This window comes from Choloepus didactylus, chromosome 13, assembly GCF_015220235.1.
Source record: "Choloepus didactylus isolate mChoDid1 chromosome 13, mChoDid1.pri, whole genome shotgun sequence".
NCBI lineage: Eukaryota > Metazoa > Chordata > Mammalia > Pilosa > Megalonychidae > Choloepus > Choloepus didactylus.
The window spans coordinates 5,923,020-5,950,175 of NC_051319.1; the positions used below are offsets into that span (position 1 = coordinate 5,923,020).

The 27,156-nt window shown below is 37.1% G+C and overlaps 2 protein-coding genes across 2 annotated transcripts in view; one reads left to right on the forward strand and one right to left on the reverse strand.

Moving 5' to 3' along the window:
* Positions 1 to 26,076, reverse strand: part of CCDC125 (coiled-coil domain containing 125) — a 41,619-nt gene extending 15,543 nt beyond the window's left edge. The window contains exons 1-7 of the mRNA XM_037801511.1: positions 25,991 to 26,076; positions 21,620 to 21,966; positions 19,097 to 19,155; positions 17,522 to 17,608; positions 13,704 to 13,781; positions 12,907 to 12,992; positions 5,113 to 5,195 (exon numbers count right to left, since the gene is read on the reverse strand). Coding sequence (XP_037657439.1) covers positions 5,113 to 5,195; positions 12,907 to 12,992; positions 13,704 to 13,781; positions 17,522 to 17,608; positions 19,097 to 19,155; positions 21,620 to 21,926 — 700 coding nt within the window. The 5' untranslated portion in view covers positions 21,927 to 21,966; positions 25,991 to 26,076. The remainder of the gene's footprint in view (positions 1 to 5,112; positions 5,196 to 12,906; positions 12,993 to 13,703; positions 13,782 to 17,521; positions 17,609 to 19,096; positions 19,156 to 21,619; positions 21,967 to 25,990) is intronic.
* Positions 10,099 to 10,363, forward strand: LOC119508067 (cytochrome c oxidase subunit 7A2, mitochondrial-like). Its single transcript, XM_037801512.1, has one exon. It carries the CDS (start codon positions 10,099 to 10,101, stop codon positions 10,348 to 10,350), a length of 252 nt encoding a protein of 83 aa, XP_037657440.1. The 3' UTR covers positions 10,351 to 10,363.
* Positions 26,077 to 27,156: the final 1,080 nt, after the last annotated feature.

Below are 27,156 nucleotides of genomic sequence, written 5' to 3' on the forward strand. Positions count from 1 at the left end.
AAGGCATCCAAATTGGAAAAGAAGAAGTAAAACTGTCATTGTTTGCAGATGATATGATCTTATATCTAGAAAACCCTGAGAAATCGACGATACAGCTACTAGAGCTAATAAACAAATTTAGCAAAGTAGCGGGATACAAGGTTAATGCACATAAGTCAGTAATGTTTCTATATGCTAGAAATGAACAAACTGAAGAGACACTCAAGAAAAAGATACCATTTTCAATAGCAACTAAAAAAATCAAGTACCTAGGAATGAACTTAACCAAAGATGTAAAAGACCTATAGAAAGAAAACTACATAACTCTACTAAAAGAAATAGAAGGGGACCTTAAAAGATGGAAAAATATTCCATGTTCATGGATAGGAAGACTAAATGTCATTAAGATGTCAATTCTACCCAAACTCATCTACAGATTCAATGCAATCCCAATCAAAATTCCAACAACCTACTTTGCAGACTTGGAAAAGCTAGTTATCAAATTTATTTGGAAAGGGAAGATGCCTCGAATTGCTAAAGACACTCTAAAAAAGAAAAACGAAGTGGGAGGACTTACACTCCCTGACTTTGAAGCTTATTATAAAGCCACAGTTGCCAAAACAGCATGGTACTGGCACAAAGATAGACATATAGATCAATGGAATCGAATTGAGAATTCAGAGATAGACCCTCAGATCTATGGCCGACTGATCTTTGATAAGGCCCCCAAAGTCACTGAACTGAGTCATAATGGTCTTTTCAACAAATGGGGCTGGGAGAGTTGGATATCCATATCCAAAAGAATGAAAGAGGACCCCTACTTCACCCCCTACACAAAAATTAACTCAAAATGGATGAAAGATCTCAATATAAAAGAAAGTACCATAAAACTCCTAGAAGATAATGTAGGAAAACATCTTCAAGACCTTGTATTAGGCGGCCACTTCCTAGACTTTACACCCAAGGCACAAGCAACAAAAGAAAAAATAGATAAATGGGAACTCCTCAAGCTTAGAAGTTTCTGCACCTCAAAGGAATTTCTCAAAAAGGTAAAGAGGCAGCCAACTCAATGGGAAAAAATTTTTGGAAACCATGTATCTGACAAAAGACTGATATCATGCATATATAAAGAAATCCTACGACTCAATGACAATAGTACAGACAGCCCAATTATAAAATGGGCAAAAGATATGAAAAGACAGTTCTCTGAAGAGGAAATACAAATGGCCAAGAAACACATGAAAAAATGTTCAGCTTCACTAGCTATTAGATAGATGCAAATTAAGACCACAATGAGATACCATCTAACACCGGTTAGAATGGCTGCCATTAAACAAACAGGAAACTACAAATGCTGGAGGGGATGTGGAGAAATTGGAACTCTTATTCACTGTTGGTGGGACTGTATAATGGTTCAGCCACTCTGGAAGTCAGTCTGGCAGTTCCTTAGAAAACTAGATATAGAGTTACCATTCGATCCAGCGATTGCACTTCTCGGTATATACCCGGAAGGTCGGAAAGCAGTGACACGAACAGATATCTGCACTCCAATGTTCAGAGCGGCATTATTCCAATTGCCAAGAGATGGAAACAACCCAAATGTCCTTCAACAGATGAGTGGATAAATAAAATGTGGTATATACACACGATGGAATACTACACGGCAGTAAGAAGGAACGATCTTGTGAAACATATGACAACATGGATGAACCTTGAAGACATAATGCTGAGCGAAATAAGCCAGGCACAAAAAGAGAAATATTATATGCTACCACTAATGTGAACTTTGAAAAATGTAAAACAAATGGTTTATAATGTAGAATGTAGGGGAACTAGCAATAGAGAGCAAGTAAGGAAGGGGGAACAATAATCCAAGAAGAACAGATAAGCTATTTAACGTTCTGGGGATGCCCAGGAATGACTATGGTCTGTTAATTTCTGATGGATATAGTAGGAACAAGTTCACAGAAATGTTGCTATATTAGGTAACTTTCTTGGGGTAAACTAGGAACATGTTGGAAGTTAAGCAGTTATCTTAGGTTTGTTGTCTTTTTCTTACTCCCTTGTTATGGTCTCTTTGAAATGTTCTTTTATTGTATGTTTGTTTTCTTTTTAACTTTTTTTTCATACAGTTGATTTAAAAAAGAAGGGAAAGTTAAAAAAAAAAAAAGAAAAACAAGGAAAAAAAGATGTAGTGCCCCCTTGAGGAGCCTGTGGAGAATGCAGGGGTATCGGCCTACCCCACCTCGATGGTTGCTAATATGACCACAGATATAGGGGACTGGTGGTTTGATGGCTTGAGCCCTCTACCATAAGTTTTACCCTTGGGAAGACTGTTGCTGCAAAGGAGAGGCTAGGCCTCCCTATAACTGTGTCTAAGAGCCTCCTCCCAGATGCCTCTTTGTTGCTCAGATGTGGCTCTCTCTCTCTAGCTAAGCCACTTGAAAGGTGAAATCACTGCCCTCCCCCCTAAGTGGGATCAGACACCCAGGGGAGTGAATCTCCCTGGCAACGTGGAATATGACTCCCGGGGAGGAATGTAGACCCGGCATCGTGGGATGGAGAACATCTTCTTGACCAAAAGGGGGATGTGAAAGGAAATGAAATAAGCTTCAGTAGCAGAGAGATTCCAAAAGGAGCCGAGAGGTCACTCTGGTGGGCACTCTTACGCACACTTTAGACAACCCTTTTTAGGTTCTAAAGAATTGGGGTAGCTGGTGGTGGATACCTGAAACTATCAAACTACAACCCAGAACCCATGAATCTTGAAGACAGTTATATAAAAATGTAGCTTATGAGGGGTGACAATGGGATTGGGAAAGCCATAAGGACCACACTGCACTTTGTCTAGTTTATGGATGGATGAGTAGAAAAATAGGGGAAGGAAACAGACAAAGGTACCCAGTGTTCTTTTTTACTTCAATTGCTCTTTTTCACTCTAATTATTATTCTTGTTATTTTTGTGTGTGTGCTAATGAAGGTGTCAGGGATTGATTTAGGTGATCAATGTACAACTATGTAATGGTACTGTGAACAATCGAAAGTTTGATTTGTTTTGTATGACTGCGTGGTATGTGAATATATCTCAATGAAAAAAAAAAAAACAAAGTACTGGTTTTGAGAAGTACCATCTGTGTGTGCAGATCCCACCTGGAGGCATCTACACAGTTCAGTTACTGCACTACATGAAGTGGCTCTCTATCCCATGACCTGATTTTTATCTTATTTTGTCCCCTCTAGCCACCATTTCTTCTTTCAAAAATTTTTAAGTTTTGACCAAACGCCTTAATATTTTCCCATCAACTTTTGTCATAATATGAGTCATTATATAAGAGGCTTATTTATAAGTAAAAAATTTCAAGTTCTTCATGAGTCAAATAACATCTAGAAAAATTAATATCTGTATTAATAATAAAGTCACAGAACACTTTTTTTTTTTAAATACAACTCTTTTTTTTTTTTTATTCACCAGTATTTGTTATCACCTTTTAAGCAGAACAGGATTTGGACACTACATATCCACTCACAAGCCGGCTGAGTCTTTTCATTGCTTTACAATAGCTTAGGCAAGCTTATAAGTGTCCTACTCTAAACAATACTTTTCTTTGGAAAACAAGTCCTATGGATATTTACTCCCATGGAGTTGGTTGTTTAACATACTAATTCCTAGAGGCCTAGCACACACAGTGTTGTTAACTACATAGATGGAAGGTTTAAAAAGTAGATCCTCTAAGATGAAACTCAAGTCATTAAAGATTTCTTTTAAATATCAAGGTATATGTCTTAGAACACATACTTCTGTGATAGAAGTTTTCGTCTACTAAGGAATCTGCTTGCTAGCTAAACACTTGAGATCACAAAGTTAACATTAGGTTACATACATCTTACACCAAACTTCATCTCAATCAGTTAAAATAAGCCAACATGAAGAGAGAAAAGAACTACTGGCTCTGCTTTGGTGCCTAAAATGTCACAATATGGCAATGCTTCTTTTTTAATGACAGAAGATGATCTTGAATAATCACATAATTATATACTTTTCCTACTTGTGACCCCATAAAATATATATTCTGTCTGATCTTGATAGTAGAGGTCTATATTTTGTTGGTACTTTACAAAGTGCTTTCACATTCATCCTGTCATCATCTATTTCCCCCTCTTGGTGATGTAAATGAGAGAGACATTTGTGGCATCTTTAACTTAACTAGTATGCAAATCACTTACCAATATGTAAATGAAAAATACTGCCACAGTCAGAAATTTCTTGCCAAGTGATTTTTACTTCCTCTCACAGCATATAGAGACTATCTTCAAGTATACCCAGTGAGTACAGCCCCACAGTGGAAAATTATTGCCATTAAGGAATGAGGAGTTTGAAGACAGTATTTTCCCACCAGTATTAAGTATTAGATCCATGTTATAATAGGTTTGTTGTTTAATCGATTGAAGGAAAGAACAGTCTGGATAGCCCTAAAATATTTGAAAATGGAGTGTATCAGGGGTATAAACAAAAACTTCTTTCCTTTAGAAATTCAACTGTAAAAATTAAATAGGCTGTGAAGAGTTTATAACATTTTTTGCAAAAGAAGTAAAATTTTCTTAATTGGTTTAAAAAACAATTGATAATTTTAACTATAAGTTCCCTTACCACCTAAAGTTCTAGTGAGGATTATGTTAATATAATTTCTTATAACCAATGGAGATCTGTCTTGGGAAGATTTTCATCTCTGAACCTGTTTTCAGTGAATTCTGGTTGTTATTCCAGAACGACAGCTGTGTCTTGAGAAGTACTGCATAGGCCCAATAGTTTTCATAACCCTAGGCACAACCAAATGGCAAAGCATTTGGCAAATAATGCTCCCAGTTTTTAATTTAAATTTAAATTTTATTTATTTTATTATTATATATATATATACATATACATATATACCAAAGTTCCTCCAACACCAGATGTTATACCATTTTATTTTACACTAAATGATACATTTCTTCCATTATACTGAAAATATATTACTTCAAAATACTAGCACTTTATTTCTATTGATATGTATGTTCTTAAAACAGGACTCTATGTAAACCTGATTTTTTTAAAAACAATATTTTTTAAGAATCAACAAAATATCCTCTACTTACTTGCATTTTCAGACCTCAGCATTTTAATTTCTTTTGTTTTCAGTTTCAAAGTTTCTTTGAGGACTGCATTTTCACAGTTTAGTCTGGGAAAAAAAAGTTTCCTCCAAATAACTACAACATTAATACATGTTTGGTGAATGAAAATATTTTTATTTCCATAATCATAACCCAAAAACCAAAATATAATTTTTCCTATTTCATAACAGTCTAGAACTTATATGTTACAAAAATAAAACAAATTAAAGGAGTGTGGTAATATTTTAAACACAGTCTTAAGCCCTTCTTTATGCTTAGTTGAGAAATAATCACAACCAGAAATATCTCTAAGGCATCTACTTTGCATACTTGCTCTCCTTAATAAAGTTTTAATTCATTTTAACAATCATTTGAACACCAACTATATGCTTAAACCACCTTAAAAGACATGCAAGAAAAGATACATAGGGTGCTAAACTGAAATTACTTACAAGATTTCCCAAGTTGCCCAGCATCAAAGGCTTAACATTTTTTTCCTTTGTAATTAAAAATAGTGGTCAGATCTTCTGTTAAACTTAAAACTTGAAATAAAAAAAAAAAAATCTAGGAAGATATTTTGGGATATTTATGGGGAATGTTATATGCTGGCCTCAGAATTGGCCTAAGATCATTAAAACAGTATTCTTGAAGTTAAAGGTTCTAAATCGAAAGTGAAATGTAAATCTAAGATATTCATTTTCCACAGATTACTTAACACACAAATAAAGGTTAGCTAGGTTTTTAAAGCAAGGTCTATAACCCTTGAGGAATAAAGCAGCTTTTTCAACACAACCTCTTCCTGAGACTTTTGGTCTGTAATCTTCAAAATAAATTCTGTATTAACTAAGGTTTTGAGGAAATCCTTAATATGCTCATAAATCTTTTATTAGATCCATTTAAACCACTTTATACACTAATTTCAAAAAGCAAGCTGTTCACCTAAATGCATTAACTTTGCTGCCTGGTTAACTATTTTTGTGCAGACCTCATAATAGATTATCTTCTGCCAATTCTGCTTAACTGAAGAGTATCCTAAAAGGCAATCTGTTTACCACAAATAAATGTGTATGTGTGAATCTGAATCTTCTGGATTCTGTGTAGCCAAAACAAAATACAAGAAAACAAAATAGGTTATAAGAAAAAAAAAAAATGAAAAACAAACTAAAATACCATTTCCCACCTATGAAATTGTCAAAAATTTAAAAGTATGAAAACATATTCTCTTAGTGAGGCTGTGGGGAAACAGGCCATCTCACTTGTTGCTGGTAGGAATGCAAATAGGTACAGCCCTCACAGAGAGGAATCTGGCAATATTTAATAAGTTTTCATGTGTTTGCCTTTTGACTCATCAATTCCACTATTAAGAATTTACCCTGAAAATATAAAGCCAACAATACAAAAATATGTATTGGTAGAGAGGAATGGAATTTGGTAAGTCCCCGGAGCAACTAATAAAACAACCAGGAACAACTAGTAAGTAATTTGGAATAACTACTGGGGGAAACCGTGGCTGTCCACATCTCATACACCACCCTGGATTGGGAGGAATGCCCGAGATAGCATCATAAAATCTGTAAGTAAAAACTGTGGAACCACGCCAGAGCCCCCTTCCCCCATGGCAGGCTGAGCTGCAAAACCTCACTGTGGTAGAAAGCAGCACTCTCTGAGCAAGCGAATATAGCTCAGCCCAATTCCAACTGGGATTTAATTAACAAATGTGGACTGCTGAATACAAGATACAAACTTTTGACAAGCAGACAGAGGCCTTTAGTGACAACTGACCTTAAAGAACCAGAAGACTCCGCTGTCCCAGGAGGGGGAGCCCAGAAGACCAGGTGTTATCATCTCTGGCCAACAAATGAAACTGAGGGGCTGTAGACTGGCTCTGAAAGGAGGCTTTCTGTCCCTTTTTCTCTCTCTCAACCTGAGGAACTCTGTGGAGAGAGCCTCAGCCATTTTCAGTTTGCAGAGCTCTGACCCAGACATGGATGGAGATAACAGAGCCAGAGAGACAAAGAAGCTATTCAAATGCAGATAACTCCCTAGGGGGTGTATCTTCCCTAAGAGGAAGGAGGTGGGGCCCAGCTCTACTACCAGTCTTCCCTTCAGAACCAGACCCCAGAGTCTGGGGGAAAACAGCCAAAACAGAAACAGAAACTAAAGGGGCCACACCTCCTTACACCAGTTGGGAAAGATAGGCTGACAGGTGCCACCTGCTGGGTAGGTTAGGAAAAGCAAGCAGCTAGAGATCTCAAAGGAAAGTCTGTCAATCTCTAAGACACACCCACAGGGAGACTGGAAACTGAATATAACCCCATTCTGAGATCTGAACCCGTTCTGGTATGGGAAAATCTGATTGGGATAACCAAGGAGACCAGATGCCTAGACAACAGAAAACTACAATCTACACTAGGAAAAACAAAGACATGACCCAGTCAAAGGAACAGACTTACACCTCAATCAAGATACAGTTGATATATTGTTTCACTTGAATGACACAACCTATTAAAGATTTTCAAAGAAGTATGCTAAATCAAATAAAAAACCAAATCAATGAGTTCAGGGAAGATATGGCAAAAGAGATGAAGGCTATAAAGAAAACATTGGGCAAACATAAGGTAGAAACCAAAAGTCTAAAAAAACAACTGGCAGAATCTATGGAAATGAAAAGCACAACACAAGAGATGAAAAACACAGTGGAGACATACAACAGCAGATATTAAGAGGCAGAAGAAAACACTCAGGAACTGGAGAACAAGATACCTGAAATCCTACACACAAAAGAACAGATAGAGAAAAGAATGAAAAAATATGAGCAATGTCTCAGGGAACTGAATGACAACATGAAGTGTATGGATGTACATGTCATGGGTGTCCCACAAGGAGAAGGAAAAATGGGCAGAAGCAATAATAGAGGAAATACTCAATGAAAATTCCCATCTCTTATGAAAGACATAAAATTACAGATCCAAGAAGCGCAGCGTACCCCCAACAGAATAGATCTGAATAGACCTATGACAAGACATAGACCTATGACAACGCACTTAATAATCAGATTATCAAACATAAATGTACATAAAGTTTACAAACATGTTTTTACATGAGGGAGAACAAATGAATGTCAATCTTGCAAGATGTTAAAAATAGGGTGGTATTGGAGTAAAATACAATCAATGCAAACTAGAGACTACAGTTAACAAAAACATTGTCTTATGCTTCTCTTAATGTAACAAAGGCAATACACCAAAGCTAAATGCCTATAAGAGGGGACATAAGTGAGGGGTATGGGACTCTTGGCATTGGTGATGTTCTCTGACTCTTTTATTCTACTTTAGTTTATTTCTATCTTTCCTTTTGTTGCTTTTTAGCTGTCATGGTTTCTTTTCTTTCTTTTTCTTTTTCTTTTGTTTCTCTACCTTCTTTGACTCTTCCTCTTTCTTTGTGGAAGAAATGGAGATGTCCTTATATAGACAGTGGTGATGGTGGTGAATGCATAAATAGGTGATTATACAAGGAACCATCAATTGTTTACTTAGGACGGAAAGTATGGTGGGTGAACAAAACCATCTTGAATCCTTGAGGGCACTATGTTGAGTGAAATAATTAGACCATAAGGACAAATATTGCATGGTCTCACTGATATGAACTAATTATAATATGTAAACATATAGACATGAAATATAAGTTACCAGTATATAGAATGAGGCTAAAGAATGCGGAACAGTCACTTAAATGAGCAGAATGTTCAACTAGGTTGAACTTAAGTGTTTGGAAATGGACAGAGGTGATGGTAGCATGTTATTGTGAGAATAACTAACAGTGCTGAATGGCGTGTGTCTGTGGTGGAAAGGGGAAGCTCAGAGTCACATATGTCACCAGAAGAAAAGCTGGAGGTTAAAAGATGGGAATGCATAAAACAGTGAATCTTGTGGTGGACAATGTCCATGATTAACTGTACAAATATTAGAAATCTCTTTCATGAACTAGAACAAATGTATGACACTATAACTAGAAATTAATAATAGAGGGGTATATAGGGAAAAATATATACCTATTGCAGACTATGTACTACAGTTAGTAGTATTTTAATATTCTTTTATCAACAGGAACTAAAGTACTATACCAATACTATGAGTCAATAATGGAGGGGGGGTGGTTAAGGGTATGGGAGGATTTGTGTTTTCTTTTTTTTGTCTTTATTTCTTTTCTGGAGTAATGAAAATGTTCTAAAAATTGAAAAAAAAATTAATTGTGGTGAATGCTCAGCTGTATGATGGTACCATGGGCAACTGATTGTGCACTTTAATTTTTGGATCATTGTATGGTATGTGAACAATCTCAATAAAATCAAATTTTTAAAAAAGAGTAAAAAAATATGTATGTCAAGGTTATTTATTGCAATGCTGCTTTTAATCACAAAATATTGAAAATAATCTAAGTGCTTATATGTAAGAGAGTGGTTGAGCAAACAATGATACATCCACACAATACTGCAAACAAACTGCAGAAAAGAATTGAGGAAGTGCTCTGTGACCCAATCTGGAGTGATTTCCAGGATATATTGTTAAGTGAAACAAAAAGAGCAAAAGAGTATGTACAGTATACTATCTTTTGTGTAAGAAAGAAGGGGAAATAAGAAAACATACATATATCTGCCTATCTGTGCAAATAGAAATACAGGAAAGATAAGTCAGAAAAGAGTGAGATTGGTTATTCACAGATGGTGAGGGGAAGCAAGGATAGGGAAGGGACAGTTGAGAATGGGGTAGAGGGCATGGAGGAGAATGACACTTCCCTGAGTATACTTTTCTGAGTAGTTCTGACTTTTATAACTATGCTAATGTCTCACAAGCTCAAAGGTAAACAAAGTAGATAAAATCGACAAGGATGAAGGGAAAAAAACTAAAATAGAAAACAAACAGCTTCTTGCTCAGCGTTCAGTTGTCGCGGTTGGTGAGCAGTAGCAGAAAGATGCTGAGGAATCTGTTGGCTCCTCATCAAATCACCCAGAGGACTGTAAGTACTGCTTCATGCAGGCAATTTGAAAATAAAGTTCCAGAAAAACAAAAGCTATTTCAGGATGGTAATGGAATACCAGTGCACCTGAAGGGTGGGATAGCTGACGCCCTCCTGTATAGAGCCACTATGGTTCTTACAGTTGGTGGAACAATGTACGCTATGTATCAGCTGGGCATGGCTTCATTTCCCAAGAAGCAGAATTGACTTCAGTTTATCATTCCAGCAATCACTTGGTTCAATTTAATTCAGCTCTCTATGGACCAATAATCTGATAAATAACTGAGCTTTTGGGGGATCAATATTTATTGACTTGTACTAACTGCCACCAATAAAGCAGTTTTTACCAAAAAAAAAAGAAAACAAATAGGAATAAATGAACTTAACAGATGAATAACATAGCTATACTGAAGAGAAAAAAGAAAAAAACTAACCAAGTAACTTTTGAATACCACTATATCCTTCAGGATGAAGACCAAACTTTAAACAGATACTAAACTCTAGTTAGTGAGTTTGATTTTACAATGGTATGTGTTAACAATTCTAAAACCACTTTCTGCATATTCTACAATGGAACAAATAAATAAATATATTGGGTAATGGGAGCCAGATTTCTCACTATCAAAATTACAAATATGGACAGGGAGAAAGCTAAAGTAAATCCTGGGGTGGTGGCCTGGAATTGGAGGTATGGGTGTGAACACACGGTTTTTAACAGATAGAGAGAGATAGATGTATGTGTGTGTAAGTATAGGTGTGTGTGAGTGTGCATGTGTGCGTTTGTGGTTTCCAACTCTGTTCTCTGAGAGGGCCTTCTAGCAATGCCTCCTCAGTAGCAATGACCAGACTTAGAACCCAGATCATTGTTTGTAAATACCATGCCCCACTAAAAAGAACCAGAAATGTCTAATACTGTAGGCATACTGGCCTGGAAAACTACCAGAGAGCAACGAATGTCCAAAGGATAATTAATAGGGGTGTCACAAAGACAGAGAAAGAAGTCACCTTGAAGAGGCTTTCATTGACCATAGCTGCAGAATTTTGAGCATCAAAAGAAATAATGATAGTAATAGCTTTTAGCCCATTGAATAAAACAGAAATCTATGAGTCCATATAGATATAAAGAAAAAAAATGGGAGAAAAGGAAAAGTACTTTCTTACACTAAAATTCTAACTAACAAATGTAGAAGAAATAATAAAATCACCATTTGGCAACCATTTTAGTAATAATTGCTTTAAGGTAAAATAATCAGTGGCTATAAAAACTAGAGGGTAAAAATGTGTTGAGTAACAGTATATGTACATAGTCTCAAAGAATCTCCCCACAAGATACTTACTAATAATTACAAGGAGACAAACAGTAACTTTACAGTGGAGAAACATGGCAGACACCCCCTTTTAACCAAGTGCTCAAGATTAACATCCCAGTATAAGAAAAATCAACATCACATGCCTCCAGATATGATGCACTGAGAAGACAGTATTGATTTGGTTATATTCCTTTCAAAAACGCATAATCTGAATTTAATCCAGAAACACCAGGCATACCTAATTGTGGGATATTCTATAAAATAACTGGCCTTTACTCCTTAAAATATGTCAAGGTCAAAAATGACAAAGACAGACTGAAGAACTATTTCAGATTAAAGGAGACTAAAGTTTAGATGTAACAACCAAATATGATGAGTGATCCTGGATTGGATCCAGAACAGGGGGAAGTTTTGTCCTCTCTTACTGTAAAGGCATTATTAGGACAATTGGAAAATTTTGAGTAAGGTCTGTCTGTAGATTAAATAATAGTATTGTGTCAATGTTAATGACTTGATTTTGATAATTATACTATAGTTATGAAAAAGAATGTCCTAAAAAAAACACCCTGAAGTATCTATAGAGTAAGGGGGCCTCTTATATACAACTTACTCCTAAATGGTTCAGAAAAGAAATTAAATCTGTATTTATCTATCTAAAGAAAGACAGAGAGGGAGAGAGAGAAAATGATAAAACAAATGTGGTAAAGCATTAAAATTTGGGTAATCTGGGTGAAATATAGAAATTCCTTGTACTGTTCTTGCAGCTTTTCTGTAAGTCTTCAATTATTTCAAAATAAAAAGTTAAATAATAATAAATTTAAAAATTGGTAGTAAATACTGAATCATTATATAGATATTTCTTTTTAGTACCTAGTGTATAGAATAGTCAGAAGGAAATACTGAAATTGTGGAACTGTAATCCATACCATACTTTGAAATTTGCTCTGTAACTACTTGCCAAACTGTACTTTGAAATTTACCACTTTTCTGCATATATATTTCCCAATAAAAAGTTTGCAAAAATAAATAAATAAACACAGAAAGTTATATTCCAAAGACGAAAAAAATTGGTAGTAAAGCTATCTATAACCGCAGATATCAAATCAATTTCTCAACAATTGACTTTATAAGTATATATTATAATCTAAAGTTATTAAATAAATTCACTTTAAGAGTGGCTTAAAAGTTTTTGTTTGAAAAAACAAACAGTTCCAATACTAAAATAATTTGGAAAACATGGCTCATATACTGTATATTAAAATTCAGTTTTATACTCTATTTTTCAAAATGTAAAAATTAGCACTAATAAAAATATGGAACTGGTAACTGGAAAAAGCAATTTTATTTATAATATTTACAGTTAGGAAAAAGAAGAAGAAAGTCTAAGCTACTGGTGAATTACACATACTTTAAAGATTTCCAAAGAAAAATTATGGAAAAATAACATACAAACCTGTCATATTTTTGGGTCCAAGATTCCTCTATATTTTTAAATCTATTTTGATCAAATTCTATTTCCCACTGCAAGGCATTTATTTCCTATGGAAAGAAAATAACACTTTCACAGAAAATTAGTAGTAATAAATCATTTTAAGACATTGTGAACAGATGAAGTAAATCATTTAATCATTTCACAGAAAAGATTTAAAGATAAAAAATAATTCTTGCTATAAAATACTTATCACATCTGTAAACAGATATAACATGCCTCTTTAACACTAATAAAAGCTTTGCCAAAGCTTACTTAATATAGAAAAAAATTCAAGTTATTTAGCTTCACAATTTGCTGGACTGAACTTAGATTTCTCAGCGCACCACCCCATTCCCAAAACCCCTACATCATCACAAACAAAATGCGCTCCTGGAAGGCGTGAACTAGCCCAGTGTCCTCCCATCAAGGGAGGGCACAATAGGCATAGAAATGTGACCTTCTAAGGTAAGTCCCAACTACCTTTTTAGTGGTGATGAGATGTTAGAAAGAAGCAGGCTCTGCCAGGCAAGCAGAGGATTAAAAAAAGAAAAAGAAGAAGAAAAATAGGAAATGTCCATCTGGCAGGCCTCCTACCACCTTAGGATGGGTAAATAGAAGAAACCAGAATTCTTTAACCATATAACAATCTGTTTTGGACTATAAACACCAAAAGGGAAGTGACAATATGAAATTAAAGTGCATCTAGCATTAGTATGGTGATTTTAAGGAAATTCTGTTTAAAGCTTATTGAACAAGTCTATGCTAATAGTAGCAAATACCTTCTCCAAGGATCTCTTTTGTTCCACAGTTTTTTTAAACACTGCCTGGGTATGACTTGTGGCTTTGCCAAATATTGCCTAAGAAAAATAAAAATAATATTAGTTTAAATTAAATTTCTACTCACACTTTTACTTTAAGGCAATAGAGCATTAACTTGAGATGAGAATTACACTGTGACCACATTTTGTGTAGAGTTTGATAGTCTAATAGTCAGAAGATCTTAGCTTTGTTCTTTCCCAGGCTCTCCCATAAATATTGTGATTCTTAGAGGATGTAAAAGGGATTAAAGATTAAGGACCAGACAAAGTTGGTTTAAATCCCAGCTTTGTGTGCCATCAAATAAATCACTTATCTTCATTGAGCTTCATCTTTTTTATCTATAAAGTTGTTATATATACTTCTCAAATTTGTTTTGAGGATTATTCCAGTGCTTGTCATTATTCAAACTCATTTAGAGATTCATTTGATAATTCTGAAGAAGGCATAAAAATCTCAGTAGTTAATTTTCATGTTTGGTACATCAATTTTTTCAAGCAAAGATAATGTGAAAATCAAATATATTTTTATATAGTTTTTAGAAAAAGAAAATGAATCAATGGAAAGAGATATTCTATAACCATTAAAACATCAAAGCTAAAGGTTTTAAGCATACAAGCCAAAATTTCTGAGAAGATCTCACTCTTTATTTTGATACAGTTGTAACTTCAGCTCTTTTACATACCCAGGGCTCTCATTTAGGATTTGAGCTAAACAGTAAGGTATTCAGGGGTGGGATGGGGTGGGATGGGGTGGAAGAAGGGAAATGGTTCCCAAGATCTGGATAAGAAAATAGGTAGATGGGATTTCTATCCCTTTTGCTTTTCCTTATCAGGAGTAAATAGGAACAAGACAACACAGCTCAGTCAAATGCTCAAATATTTTTAAGCTTTTTCATTCATTTATTGAGCACTTACTATGTGCAGGGCTATGCCAGGCTTGGTTCACCTTTCTAACATAGCAAGTGGGTTTCTCAGTTGCACTTTGCTCCCCGAGGGAGAGCTTCACAGCCTTAGGAAACACACACAGAAGCCTGAGGGTGTCCAATTATGGTACAACAGGCCATGTGCAAGGTGAAAAGCAAAACTTAAGTCAGAAGATGAGAGAGATAAGGGTAAGGCTTCTAAAATGCACTTGGAAAAATGGAACTGAGTGTGCCCAGTTATTACTGCTTGGAATGAAGTCATTGGCTAGACATTGAGGCTAATGACTTTGACATTTCACTACAGACATTTCCCTATTGAAATTGAGCTGGATTATAACATTCCCATCCTTGAGACAACAGGAACGTGGCTTATTATAATATAGCTATTACTTCTCTCCTACGTGTAAAGAAGGGGGATTAGTCAGCAGTTTTGTAAATGGGGATTGTTATGGATCGAATCATGTCCCCCACAAAGACATGTTCAAGTCCTAAACCCCCAGTCCTGTGAGTGTGAACTCATTTGTAAATAGGATCTTTGAAGATCCTATTAAGATGAGGACAAACTGAATCAGGGTGGGCCTTAATTCAACATGACTGGAAGAGACCTTATAAGCATAGGAAATTAGACACAATAGCAGTAGAAGACAGAAGGAGACAGATGGCCATGTAATGGAGGCAGAGATTGAGTTATGGATTGCTGGCAAGCCACCACCAGGACACTACAGGATTTGGAGTAAGCATGGCCTGCCAACACATTGATTTTGGACTTCTGGCTTTCAAAAATGTGAGACAATAAATGCCTGTTTTTTAAGGCAACCAGTCTTTGGTATGTTATGGCAGCCCTGGCAAATTTAGACAGGGATATTTACAGATTTCCTCCAAAGAATCCAGCCACAGTGATAGCTCCTGGGCTTGTGATGTGATACAGAACTTGCCCTCACTGCTACTGCAAGAGCTACCTAACAAGGGTGCAGGAACAACAAAAAAGCCTGTCGTGTCCCTGAAGCTCTTTTGCTTCAGTCTATCATTTTGGCTACAGAGCTGACTTCTGAATTCCATTTTGCTACCCCATCACTTATCCTCAGTTGGGCATAAGGCCCCTATTCTTGTACTTAGATGAGCAGACTTCCATGTTATATCCTATCACTCAAAAGTGGGGTAATGGTCATCTTGGTCAATACTTCAGAAAAGAACTAAAGGTAACTCAAGGCAAGATAACTAGAATCCACATTATTCATGTCTACTATTTATTTAAATAACTGATATCTCCAGGGTTGTGCTAGTAAATGTTTAACAATCAGCTCTCCCCACAAAGATGTGTATACGTGTGTGTTTATTATGAATTTTACTAATATAAAGGATATGAGGCACACAATTTATAAATAATAATAAGACATGCATTACTCTTTATAGTCAATTCCAAATAGTCAATTGATTCTCCCTGAATGCTTTTGGAGATTTTTGCTGAACTCTTTTATCTGTGGTTGCAACTGATGAACAAAATGTAGTTCAGATATAAATGCTGGTTGATTGATTGTTTACTTTAAGGGATAAGATAAAAGATATACAAGGAAGATATATCGGAGCTTCCAGTCATTTGTAAATGACATGAGTGACCTCTTTACTGAATCAGATAATAGTAAAATGTAGTAAAATTATTAAGAAGTAATGACTTTTAGTATTTATTAACTTTGTTTGTAATATAATATATTAGATGTAAGTTACACAATTTAATGTTTAATAACAGTTGGGTACCATGACCTGATACAAGTTATCTCCAGAACACCACTGGATATCTCACATAAATAGCACCTTCTTTGGTCAGCGAAAAGTAAAACAGATGCAAGCGTTTAAAAACAAGTAGGTAAAAATGTCAGAAACAGGTGAGAAAAACAAATAGTGAAGGATGGCCCAAGAGATAAAAACAAAAAAAATAAAACAAAACCAAAACTATATTAGAATGAACAATAAGGAATGAAAAGATGCTCAACATCCATTAGTCATTAGGGAAATGCAAATCAAAACCATAAGAGACACCCAATTCATACCCATAAAATGGCTAAAATTAGAAAGAGAAAATAAGAATGTAGAGAAAGCGAAACTTCATACATTACTGGGAATTAGATAAAATGGTGCACTTTGGAAAACAGTATGGTAGTTTCTAAAGAGCTAAACATAAATTTACTATATGACCCAGCAATTCTACTTCTAGGTATTTATCCAAGAGAAATGAAAACATATATCCATGCAAAATCTTGTACATAAACATTCATAACAACATCATTCAAAATAGCCAAAAAATGGAAACAACATAAATGTGTGTCAACTGGTGAATGGATTTTTAAAAAAATGTGGTATATCCATTCAATGAGATACTATTTGGCAATAAAAAGGAACAAACCATTGATACATGCTATAATATGCATGGACCTCAAAAACATGCTAATTGAAAGAAGCCAGACAAAAAGACCACAAATTGTATGATTCTCTATATATGAAATAAAAAAGGCAGAAAAGATAAATCTATAAGAAAGTAAATTAGTGGTGGTCTGGGTCTAGGGCTAGGAATGGGGAGTGACTATAAATGGGCACAAGGTTCATTTTTTAGGAGAATGGGATTATTCTAAAATTAGACTGTGGTGATGGTTGTACTACTGTGTAAGTTTTGTAAAAATAAAAGGAATTGTACACTTAAAACAAGTGAAACTTACGGTATATAAATTACACCTAAATAAAGCTGTTAAAAAATCTACACCTCAAAAACTTATATTAGGCACTGCTACTTTTGTTTTAAAAGCTAATCCATACCACTTATTGGAATGTGTAAGTGATGCAATTTTAAAAGTAACTTCTTACCATGCTTTGAAGAATTTTCAATGCTTCCTCTTTACCTTCAAGTTGTCTTTGAGATGCCTCAAGCTCAGTTTTTAAAATTTCTACCTCCTGAGAACAGAAATAAAATTAAGTCTTCCCATCTGGAGATATGCAAACCAAACATTATCTACTTGGCTAATCTACATTTACCCTTGGCTCAAAGCACTTTGACTTTATAAACGAGGTTGGAAATTTTTCTAGGCTTCGTAAGGAAACCAGAGAGGTTAAGACTGAGAGCCTCATTATTAGTGCCAGTTGTGACTAAAAGCCCAAATCTTTTGCTTTTACCCATCTCGGCCCCTGTGCCGGTTTTAATGTATTATGTCCCCCAAAACGCCATTATTTTTGATGTAATCTTGTGTGGGCAGACGTATCAGTGTTGCTTAGATTGTAATTCTTTGAGTGTTTCTGTGGGGATGCACCCCACCCAACTCTGCGTGATGACTCTGATTGGATAATTTCCATGGAGGTGTGACCCCCACCCATTCAGGGTGGGTCTGAATTAGTTCACTGGAGCCATAAAATGAGCTGACAAACAGAAGGAACTCAGTGCAACTGAGAGTGACATTCTGAAGAGGAGCTATGGCCAAGAGGCACACTTTGAAGAATGCACAGAAGCAGAGAGAGTTGCTGCAGATGAGAGACAGTTTGAAGACAGCCATTGAAAGCAGACTTGTGCTCTGGAGAAGCTAAGAGAGGACAAACGCCCCAAGGGCAACTGAGTGAAATTTTTGAGGAACTGCAGCCTAGAGAGGAACATCCTGGGAAAAAGCCAATTTGAAACCAGAACTTTGGAACAGACACCAGCCACGTGCCTTCCCAGCTAACAGAGGTTTTCTGGACGCCATTGGCCATCCTCCAGTGAAGGTACCTGATTGCTGATGTGTTACCTTGGACACTTTATGGCCTGAAGACTGTAACTGTGTAACCAAACATACCCCCTTTATAAAAGCCAATCCATCTCTGGTGTTTTGCATTCCAGCAGCATTAGCAAACTAGAACAGCCCCACAGCTAAGAGTTTGGTGGGGGTGGAGGTGGGGGTCTTTAGGCCTCATAATATAAGCACAAGGCCATCTACACATCTATAGTATCTTTCACAAAAAGAGTAACAATCCAAGCAATAGGCACCCCTCATAGAAAGTCCTATATCCATGGGCTGGACTGGCTGTTTGAGTCACCTGAGATGCTTTCAGTTCTTCCCACTTCAAGGAGGTTAAATTAAGTCAGGTTATTTCTAGTCACACATTCAGGGAAGGCAGATGGAGAAGTGATTGCTATTTTCTCTAAGAGATTAGAGAAATACGGTTGAAAAGGAGAACTGGAGGGCATGTTTACATAAATTACCTGTTTTTTGAGCAATGAGAAGGATAGAAAAGAGAAGAAACCAGGTATATGACCTTTAAACTGGCTCGTCAAGAATATCTGGACTCTCTAGAAGCCAATATTTATCTTCTATACAATTTCTGTATTATTCAGTATTTAGTAAGTATTAATTAAACAAAATTATAGGTGAACTTTATTCACATGAGAATTTTTATATTACCCAAAGTACTTACCTCTAAAGTTTCATGAAGACGTTGACTTAATTCTACATTTGACAATCCTGAATTAGAATCTATTAAAAAAAAAATTGAATTTTTTCCTTAACTATTTAAACATAGGACATTTGTTTGCAAAATATCAATACAGATTTCCCCTAAATTGAAAAGAGAAAAGAACTGCAATAACCAAATAATGATAAAAAATATTTAGCCTATGACATTTCACAAATGAAAAGGCACATACTTCTGAATAAAGTAATGAGTAAAAACTGTACTCTAAAATAAGACTGAGGTTAATGACTTAATCCTGTATCCAAACACAATACAAACATTAATGCTGGTGGACAAAACAAATAAATTTTGCTTTTCGGTGTAAGCTTGATCAGCATAGTGATATGAATATCTAAGAAATAGCCTGAATTTGATTTCTTTCTAAGGAGAATGACTAGAAGTCTCCTATAAGTAGAATTATTCTGTCAGTGTGATCAGCTGAGAAATTAAACTGAGCTTCTAGGAGCATTGTTTTCATTGCAATATCACTTGCAATAGAAAACATTAAATTGGTAAATTACAAGCAAGAAGTAAGAAGGAGCCAAAGAAAGAAAAATAATTTTAGGAAGAATATTTTGATGGACACTCAAAACTTCTCAAAATAATTTTTTCTTTGCTATTCTGAACTTTCATCAACATGATAGTACCCAAACCAAAACCTAAACCATGTTTATAAGAAAACTTGGATGACACAGGGTTTCAAGGAGGGACAGAAGTGAAAATGGGTTGGCAACAAGTTCTTTCTAATTAATACTGGTTTTAGGAAGACTAATGGCCCCCAAAAGTATCCATGGTCCTAATCCCCAAAACCCAAGAGTACATGGCAGAAGGAATTTTGCAGATGTGATTAAACTAAGGATCTTGCAACCCTTAGGGGAAATTATCCTGAATTATCCAAGTGGGCCCAATGTAATCACAAGGGTTTTTATAAAACGGAGGCAGGAAAGTAGGTGTCTGAGTAGGATGCAATGTGAGAAAGATTCAACCAGCCACTGCTGTCTTTGAAGATGGAGGAAAGAGGCCACGAGTCAAGGAATGCAGGTGGCCTCAAAAGACTGGAAAAGGCAAGGAAATGGATTCTCCGCTAGAGCCTCCAGAAAGGAATGCAACCCTACCAACACCTTGATTTTAACTCAATGAAACCCATTCCAGACTTCTGTCCTACAGAACTTGAAGATAATAAATTTGTGTTGTTTTAAGCCACTAAATTTGTGGTAGTGTGGAAATTACCTATTAGCTATAGAAAACTAATACAATCCCCTTACCTAGAGTCAGGTCAACTTTGATAAAAGGACATCAAAACAGGAGCTCATACTATTAGTATCAAACTTGTTTATAACCCAGCAGTTTCCTCATGTTTTTATGAAGGCATTTTAGCAACATGTTTGGTTTTCAACACATTGCTTGCAAAATAAGGAACTGGAAGAAATTATAGATAAATAATCCCATCCTAATTTCAAAAAGGATTTGGAAGAATATAGATAGATCCCAAGCTGCAACATGTTTTTTTGTGGCTCTGGAATCATGTTGAATTATTTTCATTTTGTTCTAATTTGTTTTTGTTCGACTTGGCTGGGGTAAGTTTCAGGAAGGGAAGTTTAACAATATGGATTACAAAACATTCAGCCAGATAAGAGGTGGTGCCACAGTGCAGGCATGTGCTCATCCACAGATTCCCAATCACGTTAGAGGTAGAACCTTCTATCACAATATGATCCTGGGTTTATTCCTTCCTTAAGGTAATGCATATTTTATTTTTAATTATGGTACATTAAAACTAACTTTGTTTTGAAAACTTTTGAGAATTTCATGACATCTTTAAACAGTCTGGAAGCATTTGTTTTCTACCTAGAACACTCAGTCTTCCCCAGATAACCACCAGGCTTGCTCCCTGCTTCATTCAGGAACTCAAATGTGACCTCCTTAGAGAGGCCTTCCCTAACCCTCACCTGAAATAGCAGCCCTCCATCCCCCACAGTCATTCTCTATTCTTTCACTCACCACTGCCTCCATATATATCTGTTGATTCCTAGGTTTATTTTCAGTCTTCTCTGCTAGAAATGTAAGCTCTGTGACATTAGGGCCTTTGACAATATTCTTCACTAGTGTCATTTCCAGTGCCTAGAACAATGCCTGGTACCTAATAGGTACACAATAAATATTTGTGGAATAGGAAAAAAAACAAAACAAAAACAAATAAATGAAGTCTACCACTACATCACACACACACACATAAAAAAAGCAAGGCAGGTAATCACTGATGTTGCCAACATATAATACATTAATGCAGAATAGCTACTATACTTTACATTTTGGTACAATACTTGGAAATATAAACATCAATTACTTTTGTACTATTATCAATCCCAAGAGGCAGGTGAATTAAAATTCTAAAATCCACCATGGATATCCATTTTCATGTGTTGGGAGAGTTTTGGTTATAGCACAGGGAAGAAGGAAGAAGTGGAGGAAATTAGCTCTTCTTACCAGTGCTACTTTGTCGCCTGTAATCAGAAATTCTGGATCCTTGAGGATATGAATCTTGCAAGTTCTTATGCTTAGAAGACTGAAAAATGCCACCACTACTTTCTGACTGCTGTTGTGGAAATGGAGGGCTAAAATTCTTTCCATCTGATCTTTTTCTAGATGTAAATAAATGTGAAACTTCCACTTCACAAATACCACCAGGTCTTCTTCCAAGGCCATATCCTAAATCACCTTCTGTCATGTCATCATCATCTGTTTCCCAGACTTGCACCTCTGATTCACTCGATGACCTGAACACCCTGCTCATCAGCCAAATGCCGTCTTTATCATAAGGAAAAACAGGTTATCTGTAGTTGAGAAAAACAGTAGTTAAGAAATGGTCAGTATAATAAAGTTGGATTTCCCAAAGAATAGTGCCTTTCTGTATTCTGCAGATATCAAGATCCTAGCAATGCACTAACACACAAATACCCCTTGCAATCCAATTCAAACTATTGAACATTTAGACAAGGAGAGCGTCAACCGCTTATTTCAAAGATTGCAGTGAATTGTGGGGAAGCAAAGGTTTTCATTGAATCCAATAATCTACTGGTCTGGATAAAGCAGACCAATGGTTGCCCTGGGCAGAGGGTTGACTTCACCTAAGGGCATGAAGGAAATCTTTGGGGTGATGGAAAAAGTCTATATTGTGACTAGAGTGGTGGTTTTCAAAACTCATCAAACCATATGTGTAAAATGAGTATATTTTATTATAGTAAATTATTCCTCAATAATTCAGTTTTAAAAATGAAAAAACAAGGGCCCTTTAACTGGATTTGGAGGACCAGATGAGAAGTATTTTAATTGTTATACCTTCCTACATAAGAAAATGCTTAAACTGGACTCCTCCAATCAGCAACAAATTTTTTAAAACAATGATATAATAGCTAGTATTCATTGCTTGCTTTCCATATGCAAGGTACTGTTCTAAGTGGATTATCCTATTTAACCTTCACAGTCTATGAAACCATACTGTTATTATTTAGGTAAGACAATTAAACTGAAGCACAGAGAGGTTAAAGTAACACAGCTAACAAAAGATGGAGCTGGAACTTGAACTCAGGATCCTGACATCAGAGCCAACACTCTTAGTCACTGTTTTATATCACTTGGAAAGTTCCAGTGAGAGTAACATCAGAATATACCAAGTTTCTATTATTTATGATTTCAAATAGAGCTGAAAGTAAGTCTAAAACAGCTAGTTTTAGCAACCTCAACACAGTCTGTTGGACACATTTTTTCCTCCAAATTTTTATAAAATCATCTTGCCTCATTTACAGGGTTATTTTCTTAGGAATTAAATTTATTATTTTTATTTGTTAAGGTGGATAGGAAATTAATGAATCAAAGAATAATCCCTTGGGATGTTGTGTTCCATTGTGCAGTCTATTCCTTCTCATTAAGTACAACTTTAGCCTGTTAAGGAGGAGCCAGACAGAATGAGCCAGCAGTGAAGAAAATGGAATTGGTCAACACAGGGGGAAAAGTCATAAGAGGAAAGACTAAGCAATTGCAGGATTAGCTAAGAGTTATTGTTTTTTGTTGTTGTTGTTGCTGCTGTTTTAATTTTTTTGATGAACCAAATATATTCCAGGGTCATGGGTTCCTTTTTATGCTGTTCAGATTTGAACACATAATGGTTTTCACATGATCCAATGCTCTATTGCCAGGCTTTTTAAAAAGGTAACTTTGGGAACTGTTTGCTGTCAACTCTCCCACATTTAATATGCTAACAGGAATAGTAATGTGTAACCCAGTACAAATTAAACTTTACTTTTGGAATGCATTTCTTCTAAGAATGCAAAAATACTTAAAATACTAACCATTCAACCAGTTTTAAACATATTCAATGTTGATGACCAGGGAGGCAGCAGGGCATGTAAGAGAGGGCACTGCCTCAGGAATTCTGAGTTCTAATCTCAGCTCCACCCCTTGCCACTCTGTGATCCTGGGCAAGTCATTTAATTTCCTGGTTTCTTAGCTCCAAAATGGTTTAAGCATAACTACTTCACAGGATCATCTGGGGAACCATCAACATAATTTATTTGAAAGCACCTATAGTAGCCAAGTCTAATTTATTGAATTAGAATTTTGAGTGTCAATTTCTTCATTTGTCAAATGAAAGGATTGGATAAAATTATTTTTTAGTTCTTTAGTGTTCTGAAGTTCTGTTTCTTTGTTAGCATTTTCCACAGTGTGCCCATGGAACACTAATTCTGTGGGCTATTAGGTGTTGTTAGGAATAAAAGGGTCTTTTTGGTTTAATTAAGGGATGTTTTCCTTTTCTAGTCTAGGCATTTGTGACTTGCCCAGAATTACTCAGCTAGTTTGCAGCAGCGACAGGACTAGAAACCCTATATCTGTATTCCTTGCCCAATGCTCTGGTCACTTGGGAAAGGCCATAGGATGAATAAATTGCAGACTGTGAGCAGACCTCTTACCTTGCCACTAAAACGACCAGTGGCTTCCTAATTGCTAAATTTCCAAGATCTAGGTTCCTCAATCTCTGTAGCAGCCTGCGACACTACTGATTCACCTCTCCCAGGTCCCCTAGTCCACCACGGCTCCTCAGCTCCACAAAAATCAGATTTTCCTCCTTCCTCCCTGACTGCCATACTGCCCACTCTGGCTCCTATTCCTGTTATGGCCCTGTGTCTATTTGCCTTCCACTCTGAACACTCCTATATACACATCTCCAGCTGGATATCGTACCAGCAATTCAAACACAGCATGTTCAAAATCAAATTCATTATCCCGCTGCCACAGCCTCCAAACCCAGTTCTTCTTTTAAGTTCTCTATTTCTGCAAATCCATCAACCATGCTCCAAAACACCCAGGCTCAAAACTTTGGAATTGTTTTTTTCTTCTCTTTGGTCCTCACACCCTTCAGCTGCCAAATCCTGTAGAGCCACAGAAATCGCCCCAAAACATGTCCTTCTTTACACATTAACTTCACTGCCCTGGGTGAGTTTCTCATGACCTCCCCTGGGCTATACCAAGAGTTCCCTAATTGGGCTATTCCAAGCCATCCTGCATTCTGCTGCCAAGTCAGTGATCTCCAAACACAGATCAATGATGCCCTTCTCTTGCCCTAAAACATTCCATGGCTCCCATTACATTATAATTAAAAAGTAAGCATCACCCTGTTTCCTACAACAAGGTTCCAGTTTTCACTTGTAGTTTCATCCATCAGTACTCTGTAGGTATGCTCTGTGCCCCCATTTAAGGGGGACTGCACCTGCTCCCTGGTGCCCTAAGCTTGGACACCTCCATTGCTGATGCAATTCTCAATCCCTGGAATGCTTTCTCCTCCCCAGCTCCCTTCCCTCAGTTCCTGACAGCCACTCCCTCCAGGAAGCTGTCCTGATTCCCCTGGGCCAGATGTGATTTCTCCTGCCTCTGAGACCTCCTAATCCTGTATTGCACTTTTTAATAGTCTTTACTTCCTACTAACTTGCAATTTTACTGCACATGCCAGACTGTAAATCCTCCAGTGCAGGAAGTATGTGCGTCTCATTTGATTGGGCATAACAGGTGTTCCAAAGATTTTGATAGATGGAACTGTAAGAGAAAACTGATTCTCGCCGGGAAAAACTGGGCTAAAAGCATTCACACCCACTAGTCTGTTTCTTCCTGGCAACTCTACCTTAGCAAACAAGTTGGTCAAACAGACACCAATTCCTGTCAAGCTTGGCAAAGAGAAACTAACTGGAGCACTCCCTGGTGAACAAAAGCCTAATGCACTGTGTGTAGGATTTTGTTTTTTTTAACTTTGAATTTTAAAATAACTTTAGATTTACAGATAAGTTGCAAAGATATTTACAGAGAGCTCCTGTGTACTACTCAGATTCCTCTAATGTTAACGTTTGGGTACATTTATCAAAATACATGCTTTTAACTAAACCACAGACTTTCTTAGGATCTCGCCAGTTTTCCCACTGATATCCGTTTTCTGTTCCAGGATCAAATCCCTGGAACCACATTGTATTTAGTGTGCTGTAGTTTTAAGGCTCGAAATTGATAGAAAAAAAATAATAAAGGAGACAGGAAGAGGGTTTTTCATTTCTATTCTTTTATTTTTCTCAGTGCCACACGAGGCCACTGGATGGCATTAGGGAAATAAGAGCCAGTTTAGCCACCGTGTCCACTACCTGCCCAGTTTCCAGGAATCTCCACACACCCCCCCCCCTCCGGGGATCCACTCCCCACGGTTCCAACCTGCCAGATCCGGCACCGGGGGGAGTCAGAACCTGACTCTAGCCCGCCTGAGCTCCCTCCAGCCGCCCTCGCCCTCGCCCTTGCCCTGCCCGGCACCCCCTGTAGCGCGCTCACCCAGCGCGGAGCCTCCACGTCGCGCACGCGAAGCCGCCGCTGCCGCCACCGCCGCCGCCGCCGCCGCCGCGTCCGCAGACCACGTGACCCCGCGCGGAGCCGTCCGGGACCGGAAAGGCCTGAGAGGCCACCGTGGGCGAAGGGCGCGGCTGGTGCTTCCTCTGCGCTGCCGCGGGGCTCCTGCGCCAGGCTCCGAGTTCACACAGTTGCTAGGCGGTGAGGCCCAGGTGTTAGCTGTCCTCTAATTCCAAAGTCGGTAATTTTCCTACTACGAGTAACCGAAATGGAAATATTAGCACGGGATTTTGAAAAACACAATAGTGTATGCTTAAATGTAAAGTTGGGTGGTTCAAACTTAAGTCCCCTAAGAGTACTGTCAGAGGGATGGCTTTGATTTGAATTGAAGTTAAGAGGTAGAGGCGAACCTTGGATACCAGTACTAAGATGTGAGGAGGGTGTTTTAGGTAAACAGGAACTGCTCTAGCAAAGATTGGCAGTGGGAGACAACAAGAGGAGATGGTCCTGGGGGACCGGTCAGTGGGTTACTGGGACAGCTTATTCCCTGTTGATTTCCTTCCTCTCTCTAACTCCACCCAAATGTGTTAGATCATTAACTTAATTACTTTGTTAAAATGATTTTAGTATTTCCTAATGCCCAATAAACTTGCAATAACTGAAGTGGTAAAAAAAAAAACGTGGCTGGTACTAAAGACTAGCTGGCTTAAAAATATACGAAACTAATAAACTCCTCTTTCCTCACAATAACAAACCTTTATTCTTCCTCTTCGCTGGATCCATTGCTCATTTCCCTTAACCACCCCATTCCCCAAAGGAACATATCAAGTATATGAAAAACCAGACTTAGAATTGAGGCTCTAAAATTTCTCCTGATCAAGATTAACGCAATTTGCACATTAGATGGTGTTCTGGTTTGCTAATGCTGCAGAATGCAAAACACCAGAGATGGATAGGCTTTTATAAAACGGGGGTTTATTTCACTACACAGTTACAGTCTTAAGGCCACAAAGCGTCCAAGGTACCTCAGCAATCAGGTACCTTCACCAGAGGACGGCCAATGGCATCCGGAAAACCTCTGCTAGCTGGGAAGGCAGCTGGCGTCTGCTCCAAAGCTCTGGCCTCAAAACGGCTTTCTCCCAGGACGTTCC